The sequence below is a fragment of the Triplophysa dalaica genome, chromosome 15 (assembly GCF_015846415.1).
Source record: "Triplophysa dalaica isolate WHDGS20190420 chromosome 15, ASM1584641v1, whole genome shotgun sequence".
Classification (NCBI taxonomy): Eukaryota; Metazoa; Chordata; class Actinopteri; order Cypriniformes; family Nemacheilidae; genus Triplophysa; species Triplophysa dalaica.
The window spans coordinates 22765354-22775230 of record NC_079556.1 but is presented as its reverse complement, the minus strand read 5'-3'; the positions used below and the strand labels follow the sequence as shown (position 1 = coordinate 22775230).

Below are 9877 nucleotides of genomic sequence, written 5' to 3'. Positions count from 1 at the left end.
AACCAACACAATGTTTTTAGTTGTAGCTGTGCTTGGGATGTAGGAATGTCAGAAAAACACATAAACCTTTCATTATAAGTGTATTGTGATTGTCATATCGTTTCATCATTTCATCACTTCCAATTTTAGGTGAACTGTCCCATTACACTTTCAGCAGAGAACATACAAAGGTTGTGGAATTTAGTGTTCAATGCATTTAAATATTTGCGTTTTTATTTTATTTTAACCACAAACTATAAACACCCTTTAAACTCACACAGCCCTTGAGGATGATTTAATATTTTATTATTTATTTATTAATTTATGTAGTTTATTTAGGCTACACAATTATTCTTAACCTTATCACAAGATAAAACACTGAATAATTATAAATGACATGAATCACTTAAATCAGCATTTTGTAGTTTTGTACGTTCTGTGCGTGTGTCGAGAAATCCTGGAAACTTTGGGTGAAGCGCATGTCGAGGCTTGTTTCGCTTTAGACCAATGACGTCATAGATGACACCTGAAGCCTCGCTTCCGCCTGAGTGGTTCAGTGCCCCTCAAGCTATCTAATTTTCACAAACAGGCTCTTTTGGCTTGGACTCTTATGTACAAACATAACTTTTCCACCCATCGATGTTACATTTGGAACAATAAAAACATTCTATTTAAAAATAGGTCTTTGTTCTTAAAACAATGGTTCAGTGATGGAATATTGCATGTTGGCCAGCTCTTCAATAAGGAAGGGTTAGGTATTCAGAATTTCTCTTTAAATATAATATACCAGTAACTCCTAAAGAGTTGGCCATTGTTATGGATGCTATTCCATCTGGCAGACGCCTGCATTTAGAAATTGTTCTTTTACATTTACATTTACATTCAGTCATTTGGCAGACGCTTTTATCCAAAGCGACTTACAGTGCACTTATTACAGGGACAATCCCCCTGGAGCAACATGGAGTAAAGTGTCTTGCTCAAGGACACACTGGTGGTGTCTGCTGGGATCGAAACAGCAACCTTTGATTTACCGGTTCAGTGGTTTAACCCACTAGACCACCATCTCCACTTCTTTTGAAGTCTCTTTACCTGAGCCTAGCGATACACCTACTGGTAAGTTATGTTTTATTAGTAAAAAAGAAAGAAATCTTAAGATAAGAGCTTTACTTATTGAGAGCCTTGCCTGTGCCCCGTGCTGTTTCATACTGGAACGGCCTTTTTGATAATCTAAACTGGAAATGATATGGTCCATGCAACAAAAATATCTTCTCTCAAACAAAGTCAAAGAAATATCCTTTAAAATACTTCATAACATTTACCCTGCCAAAACTTTTCTAAAGAAAAGGTTTGGATCTGACTTTGACAGCAAATGAATCGTTTTGTCAGAATGAAACTGAATCACTTTTTCACTTGTTTCGGTTGTGCAACTGTATTCAGCAACTTTGGAAACATGTGGGTTTGTGTATTTCAAATACTATTTTGAATGTTTTTTTATGAGCCCAAAAACTGTTGTTTTGGGATTTTTGAAGGTGACCAAAATGCTTGTTTTATAATCAACCTAATTCTTTCTCTATGTAAATGTTATATATATATAAATGTAAATTTTCTAATTGCAAACCAATTTTTTTAGTCTTTCAACAAGAGATAAAACTGTATTTAAAAACGATTATATTTTCTTCCAATATGGAAGAAAATAACTTGTAAAATTTGTTCATCTTATACATTTTTCAATCTATTTAATTTGTAATGTTTTATTATTATTATTGTCTATTGTGTAATCTCCTGTTTTTGTGTCTGTTTGTTTCGAGCCATGGTAATGTTTTATTTTCCCTCTTTTCATTAATCTAAGTGTTTCTTAAATGTTATGTTAGGGTTTATGTTATTACACTGTTTTCTTATAACAAAATGTTCAATAAAGCATAAAATAAGGAGAACCATAACGCGACATTTTGACAACTATATAAACCGGTTACACAAGCACATTCACTGTCACTGCACAGTTTAACACAATAATATCGGTCTTGTCTTGGTCTCGACTACAACCCTAATAATAATAATTATGTTTCCCTTCTGCCTATTAGGACCAAATAATTGATTTACACACATTTGATAGCTCCAGTCATTTCAAGCCAATAGCCTACATTTATTACACAGTTATATGTTATACAATCACTATACACTAAACACTATACACCACCAAAAAATGAAGATATCTCCGTTTAAAAAAAATCCTAAATCAATTTTCAACTGCAGTTGGTTTGTTTTGATTTGATACATTATAACAAAAAACACAGTTAACTTACACAATAAAAACATGATAACATCACAAAAAAACGTGATTTTCTGAATATAATATTAATACTGCAGCATCCTTCACGAGTTTAAAAAAACAGCATTTATTTATAACCAATAACTCTGTGTGTCTGTCTGTCAAAACTGCAGCTTTAATCCTCTAGTAACATGACCTTACTGTTTAGCCTGATAACACAATGTTTATATCCTCTCTTAGTTTTGGATAAAAGCGTCTGCCAAAGAAATAAATGTAAATGTAATGAATCTGCTTCTTTTACACTCTTGGTGGCACTGTGAGCATATGAAGCCTTTGAGAAATAAAGCCTTGACTGAAAAGATTCAACGCTTCATCAGGCTTCATCTCGCCACCACAAGCCTTTTCTCGTTTGCATCAGTGAATACTGTCGGATGTTCAACATTTCTTTCGTTAAACACTAAACAGTTGTCAAATATTGTATGTTTTTGTCACTTACTGAAGGCCTCTGTCGTGTTGCACAGAAAAACTGAAGCGTCATGCTGAACAGCTGAAGACGGAACAGTAGCTCCTTCTTCTTTGATTTGATTGGTCACTGCTCGGCTCTGTAACCAGTAACTCCCGCCTCCTTTCATTTGATTGGTCACCTTAATTAGTTTTATATTGCAATGTTGCGTTTAGTCAGTCATTTCACAAATGTTTACGCACACACCACAGAAAAACGTAGTGGGTATCGCCCTTCGTGAGAATATGGATGTGTGACCGTGTCGTGAATATATCACTAAAAGGCTGTAATGAATGAGGTCTTGGCGCCCCCTGGTGGCAGCCGCTGAGTTCAGTTATAGAGGACACGCCGGCTCTGGCAGGGAGGAGAACACAAACAATATAAACATGTCAACGATGTCAGTATTTTATATTTTTCTGAACTTTAAATATTGTTTGTGTATAAATAAGCGTAATGATATTTTCTGGAGGAGTCATCATAACTGTGTGTCAACACATTCACAAGTCTATACATCTTCCTCAACACTAATGTATCTATAGTGACAAAAATAGACACCGTTATCTGTTTGTTTTTTGTTTCGTTAGCCCTTAATGAAACACAAAAGAAGATATTTTGAGAAATGTGTTTTGAGTTCATGATGATCAACATTCTTCATAATATCTGCTTTAGTCATCTGAAGAAGAAAGAAACTCATAAAGTTTTATAATGACATGAGGATGAGGAATGATGACAGAATTCTAATTTTTAGCTCATTTTTATATCTTTACTGTGAAATAGATGATGTGAAAATGTTTGGTATGTTTATCAGATGATATTGGTGCATTTTCTGTAGGAAACTTCAGTTGAAATGTGAGGATGTTGATGTCATGAAATGGTTTATGTGATGAGGTTTCTTGGTTTAGACATGTGCATGAGTGAAAGACTCATCCTGTTCTTCTATATACAAACAACAAGAGAATTCACCAATGAGCTTTGATGTTTTGAAAAAGTGAAGACACTATTTATAAATGTCGTCGACCTCAATGATAATGATAATGATGATGATGATGATGACGGAGTCTAATAATCCTTGGATTAGGAGATCAAGTGTTGGTGTGATTGAAGGTCTGGTTTGTGTTTATGGAGAAATGAAAGTGAAACAGTAAATCTGATCTTGCAGGGAGTTTCTGCAGTGATGTCTCAAACTTTTCTCCCCATTTCTGATGAACAACACACTGATGAGGTATGTGAGACACAATTCTGTTTCTATTAGCTCTTTACAAACATGTGGAACTGAATCAATAAATGTTTAGTGTTGATGTGCTCAAGATAAAGGGCGCTGGTATGTTTTGGTCTGGATTTTGCATTTGTGTATGTTTTGTGCTCTTCATCATTTTAAAACATCCGGAAGCAACTTGAACCAACTATAAGCCAATTCATGTATTCTGATGTCGCATGTTATTCCATCTTTTTAGTTTTTTACTTTTCAGATTTTTACACTTCAGAAGCAACAAATTTATTCCAGTTGTTGGGTCCTTTGATTTAGACTTTGAGAATAAAAAAAAAAAAGGTGAAAGTTTAATTTATTTATAAAGCAGATTAAAAAACATCACGCAGGCTGACCAAAGTGCTGAACAGAGGTAAATAGAACAGACTAAGAAATATAAAAAGACAAATAAAAGAGGAAGAACGAGTATAACAAATCGCATAAATAAAGTCCACAAGCCTGGAACGGTATTAAATACCAGTGAAGAGAAATACATTTTAAAGAGGTTTTAAAACAGTGAAATGAAATTCTGTCACATTACATCACTGCTTGAAACACAAAAGAAGATATTTTGAGAAATGCCTCAGTGGTTTTGAAAAAAAAAAATTGTGTTGATACAATGGAAGTCAATGTGCTTCAGTGCTGTTTGGTTATCAACGTTCCACAAAATATCTTCTTGTGTGTTCTGCAGATAAAAAAGAAACTCATGCAGGTTTGATTTGACGTCAGGATGACTAAAGGATGAAATAATTTTCATTTTTGGGTGAACTTTGTCTTTAACATGTTGAGCTTCTCAGATAATCATTAAGCTTCAGATGTGTGTTTATAGCAACATGAAAAACAGAAATGAAAAGAGGAAGCTCTGAGCAGATATCTGAGAAAGTTTCTCTCTGTGTCTTTGCTGTCAGGACAGAACTGTAAACACATCATCACCTGCCTCAGCATGTCTGTGTGAGTATTAACATCTGTGCTTTAATGCAGATATGTGACCAGAAACAACTTATAACAAGTGTGTTTGTCCTTCTGATGTTTAAGATCTTCTCCATTACGAGACATTCCAGATCTGACCTCTCCATACAAGAGCTTACGAGACAATTATGTGTCCAATAAGAGAGTGAGTTTTGAGAAGAAATGTTTGAATCTTTCATCCCTCTATATATGATGTTGATGTTTAATATCCACTTTTGCTCATGTCAGGGGTCGCAGTGTCCCACGGCAGCGCTGGCGGCCTCTGGATGTTTGATAGTGTTGGGTGTTTTATTGGCCATCGCAGTGATAGAGAGATTAAAGAATGAAGATGAAATAAACAACGCTTTGAATCCTCATCCCACTGCAACCTTCTTAAACCAATGTGTCCATGACGAGCAGAGCAGGTGGGTGAACTTCTGCTTTTAGATTTCACTTCCCCACGTGATTCACACCAAACACGTCTGAAGCCCTCAAGTGCTGTTCATCGTTTGACAGCTGTGATGTTAGTGGACAAATTTGGCCACTTTGTGATTCTTTTGATATTTTACATAAATCTCATAAAACTATCATTTTTGTTAGTTTGTTTATAGTCAAAACTTTCAAGATGTGCATTTATATTGTTATTTATTTTTGGTATTAATTACCTTATTTGCCTCATTTACTCCATTCATTTGAATGTTGAATAATTATTTTTTATACTGTATTTTTTGTGGGGGTTTTTCCACATAAAAACATTATTTTCATAAAAACCCAATTCCTCTTATTAAAACACAGTGAAAACCCTCAACGTTCCCCTCACATTAGTTTTATTTTGACCTGATGTAATCTAAACATGGCATGTACATGTCATCTCAATAGCTGCACTGGTTGCATATAAACTAATGTTGTAACAAACTCAACATCTTAAATTCTAGATTTTATCCCAAGTTACAGTTAAATTGTAGAATTTATAAAATCCTATTGACGTTAGTAAAGACACCAAAATATGCTTTAAACCAAATTTGGCCATCCCATAAGAAAGAGTAACCCTTTTTTGTAGAAATAAACATCAAATTTCAAAAAGATCAAGGGTCTCTGCTAACCTTCTTTGCCATCACACCACCTGTGCTTGTGTGTGCGTACCTGCGTGCACGTGTCTTTTGCACAGTTTTTTGTGTGTGTGTGAATGTCACTTTTTATTTGACATCATTCGGAAAAAAACACAATTGTTCAATTCAATTGTATGTTTGTGTGTGAGTGCCGACCACACTGAGGATGTTCTACAGGCTCACTCCTTGATATGTGTATGAATCATCTGCATTATGTTGGGTTTGTTGTGTGTTTATTGGACAAATAAATAAAATGAAATTAGTCATTTCCTACGGGTGCCCACAAACGAGCCTTAACAGCTCATTAAGGAGTTTTTATTTTCACCAATTTAACATTGTCGAATATAGTCGGAAAAAAATAATTTGGAAAACCAGGACAATAGCTGATTTTTGTACCGATCAGATTAAGAGAATTGTTTTTTGAAAAAAGAAACAAATTTAGCCCACATTTGTCCCCAACATCACTTGTGGGTTAAATCTGAAACATTTTTAAGTGTATTTAAATGTGCAGTTTGTCTTGACCAGTATGATTTGTAAAGTTCCTTAAAAAATAGATTTCTCATGAGCTTTGAGAGAATATCAGGATGTTTGATTCTCTGACCTGGACCTTTGAAATGTTTATCTGTGTATCTGTAGATAGATTGTTTGTGCATTGACGGTAATATTAGAACTCACATGTGGTCGGATGGAGATGTGACGGGTTGTGTTTCTGTTGACAGGATTGTTCTGGTGGAGAGTATTCCTCTCGATGTGGATTATGGGATGAACGCTAGCTTTGGGAAAAGTCTGTATGAGGAGTGGAAGAATCTTCTGTCTGTGGCTAGAGATCAGATTGATGTGGCATCTTTCTACTGGTCTCTAACTGGTGAAGATATAAACGTCAACTCATCAACAGACGCGTCTGTATGTTTACTGTCTGTGTCTCTATATGATCGCTCAGTGTTGTCATGTTACACATACACTCAAAGGTTTTGTGTTGTGTCTCTATCAAAGGGTCGAGATATATTAGAGAAGTTTAAAGCTTTACCATCCAGAAATGTGTCCGTGCGGATTGTGACCAGCGTTCCCAGTCTGGTTCTCAACTCAACAGATCTGAAACTCCTGCAGCAAAACGGTCAAGAACTACAGACATTTCAGTGTTACTGGGCTATTGAGTTTTTTTTAAGTGTTCTTTCCTTCACTTTATTTCAACAATATTCAACAAGTTTTTGTTTTATTTTTGTTTTAAATTGCTCATTTTTAAATTGACCAATTGTCAGATTTGTATGGAAGCTGCTTTCCGTCTGATTTGGTTAAAATGTTGCAAAATTAAATTAAAATTTTGAGTTTCTCATTATTATGAGATACAAAATGAAAGCTTTTGTTTATTACTTTATTACGTACTACTGCAACCTTTGAGAAAGTTTCTGAATCATATGAGATACTTAGAAAGTTTTTCAAGTTTTTTATTATGACATTTTTTTTAAATAAAGGTTTCTCATAATTATTAGATAATAAGTCAATATTTCAAGAACATCCCTCTTTATTATCAGAAACGTAAGCTGACATGTCATTTATTTTGCATTAACATGAGATACTAAGTCAGTATTAAGAAGTCATTATTTTGAGATGATTTTCTCTCAATGTTATGAGATCGTAACTCATTTTTTCTCATAAGAAAGACTGAAAAAAGAGAAACTTTCTTGTTCTAATGAGAAAAACAAATGTGGCAGAAAACAGCTTCCACAGTGTGATTTGAAAACTTTTCCTAAGTCTCAAACAGTAAATGTCTTAACGTAGGAATACAGATTAGAAGAGTAAACTTTGGACGTTTGACTAAAGGAATTCTTCACACTAAATTCTGGATTGTGGACAGGAGACACATTTACATCGGCAGCGCCAACATGGACTGGCGATCTTTAACACAGGTGATGATGATGATGATGATGATGAAGGGAGACGTAAACCTCTCACGTATGCAGCAGATGAACACTGTGTGATGTTTGTCGTGTAGGTGAAGGAACTAGGTGTGGTGATTTATAACTCCAGCAGTCTGGCTTCTGACCTGCACAAAGTCTTCCAGTCGTACTGGGTGATGGGTCGAAGCAACGCTTCCATCCCCGAGCCGTGGCCGTCCAGGTACGACACCCTGATCAATGAAGAGCGTCCGCTGGTGGTCAGTCTCAGCGGTGTACCCAGTAAAGTTTACATCACGGTGATTTGACTTCACAACAAAGACAGATGAGTGAAATGTGTGTCGATTCTCAGTTTGTGACGTCTCTTGTGCTCCTCAGGCCTCTCCACCTGCGTTCTGTCCAGACTCCCGCACACCAGACCTCCACGCCATTCTGTCAGCCATCAGAGACGCACGAGAGTTCATACACGTGTCTGTCATGGAATATTACCCTGCTTCCAAGTTCGCTCATCGGCACGGGTGAATATCTCAGGAGGACCAAATCTCAGTTGGGTTGAAGTTGATGAGAGTGTTGAAGGGATTGTGCGATGTTTTTCAGATATTGGCCGGACATTGAAAACGCTCTGAAGCATTCGGCCTTCGAGAAGAACATCTCTGTGTGTCTGTTGTTCAGCTGTGGCCTTGATACCGACCCCTCTGTGTTGCCCTTCCTCAGATCACTGGACGCCCTTCGTTCTCCATCAGATGGCCTCAACATTCAACTGGTAATTCACACCAAACCATCATATCGATCCTATTCAGATCATCTTTCTTATGCAGATGTTGTTTGGTGTGTTTGATTGGCAGAAGTTGTATGTTATTCCAGTGGGGAATCGGTCACACATCCCCTACGCTAAAGTCAACCACAATAAATATATGGTGACAGATAAAGTGGCTTACATCGGTGAGTTACAGATTAGAAAATCATTCATGTTTCATTTTAACATCCAGCCAATTGGTCAAATAAATCCTTTGTGTGTCACAGGGACTTCTAACTGGTCAGCTGACTACTTCAACACGACTGCTGGCGTGGGTTTGGTGGTTTCCCAGGATGCTTTGCGTGGAAACCTGTTCCAGAAGCAGCTGAGTCTAGTGTTCCACAGAGACTGGAATTCACAGTTTGCTATTCCACTCGCTGAACTGAACCAAAACCACGACTGTGTCTTCTTCAAATCTACGGGATAGATGGACGTTACATGTTCATAGTTTTAAAGTTCTTTTAAAAAGCAATTTGACATAATAAGTGTGAATATTTCTGATGCGCGGTATTAATACACAACATGAATCATTTCCGTGCTTTTAGATCCTGAACACCAAAACATTTCTTTCACATTTCATTAAAGTATTGATATATATAAAATAAGTATGGATATATTTAATATACATTTAATTTGTTCAATTGTCCTGATGTTAATCAAATGTAATTAAAAAATAAATGTCAGAATCATCAGTTTAACGTGATTTTAATGAATTTGGGATTATTTGACTTCTCCAGACATAAAGATCCTTTAAAACAAACGATTTGCTGTGATGTTGCATTTTTTTCTTGTTTTTAAAGGTTTTCACTGTAAACAGTTCTGACAGACCCTATGGCAGATTTCCAATATATGTTTTATTCAGAGAGATTCTTTTCTTGCATTAAATCCAGAGCCAGTATCATTTTACATTTTAACATTTACGTGTATGTTTATGGCAAAACCAGTTTGTAATGCATCCATTTTTAAAAAATACAGAGTTTTTGTGTATTGTATTTTGTTTAAAAATATATATTTGAATTTTTGTGTAGCCTGAATATGTATAAATAAATTAATCAACCAATGGTTTTGTGTATTTATTTTCTTATCCTTCTGTTTTGTCTCTTTTAATCCTCAAATCCGTCAGTTTGTACTTT

General features: G+C 35.6%; 1 protein-coding gene across 4 annotated transcripts; it reads left to right on the top strand.

Annotated features, from left to right (window-relative positions):
* Positions 1 to 1077: 1077 nt before the first annotated feature.
* LOC130436415 (5'-3' exonuclease PLD4) lies at positions 1078 to 9804 on the top strand. 4 transcript variants are annotated; one of them, XM_056767047.1, is made up of 13 exons: positions 1078 to 1092; positions 3910 to 3972; positions 4905 to 4947; positions 5032 to 5110; positions 5194 to 5369; positions 6773 to 6956; positions 7047 to 7167; positions 7833 to 7960; positions 8047 to 8247; positions 8327 to 8466; positions 8546 to 8711; positions 8794 to 8890; positions 8972 to 9804. In XM_056767047.1, exons 3-13 carry the CDS (start codon positions 4940 to 4942, stop codon positions 9169 to 9171), a joined length of 1500 nt encoding a protein of 499 aa, XP_056623025.1. In that variant the 5' UTR covers positions 1078 to 1092; positions 3910 to 3972; positions 4905 to 4939; the 3' UTR covers positions 9172 to 9804. The 4 variants fall into 4 exon arrangements, with proteins under 4 accessions (XP_056623025.1, XP_056623023.1, XP_056623024.1 ...); XM_056767045.1 differs by lacking the exon at positions 1078 to 1092 and adding an exon at positions 2989 to 3147; XM_056767046.1 differs by lacking the exon at positions 1078 to 1092 and having other exon boundaries at positions 3861 to 3972.
* Positions 9805 to 9877: the final 73 nt, after the last annotated feature.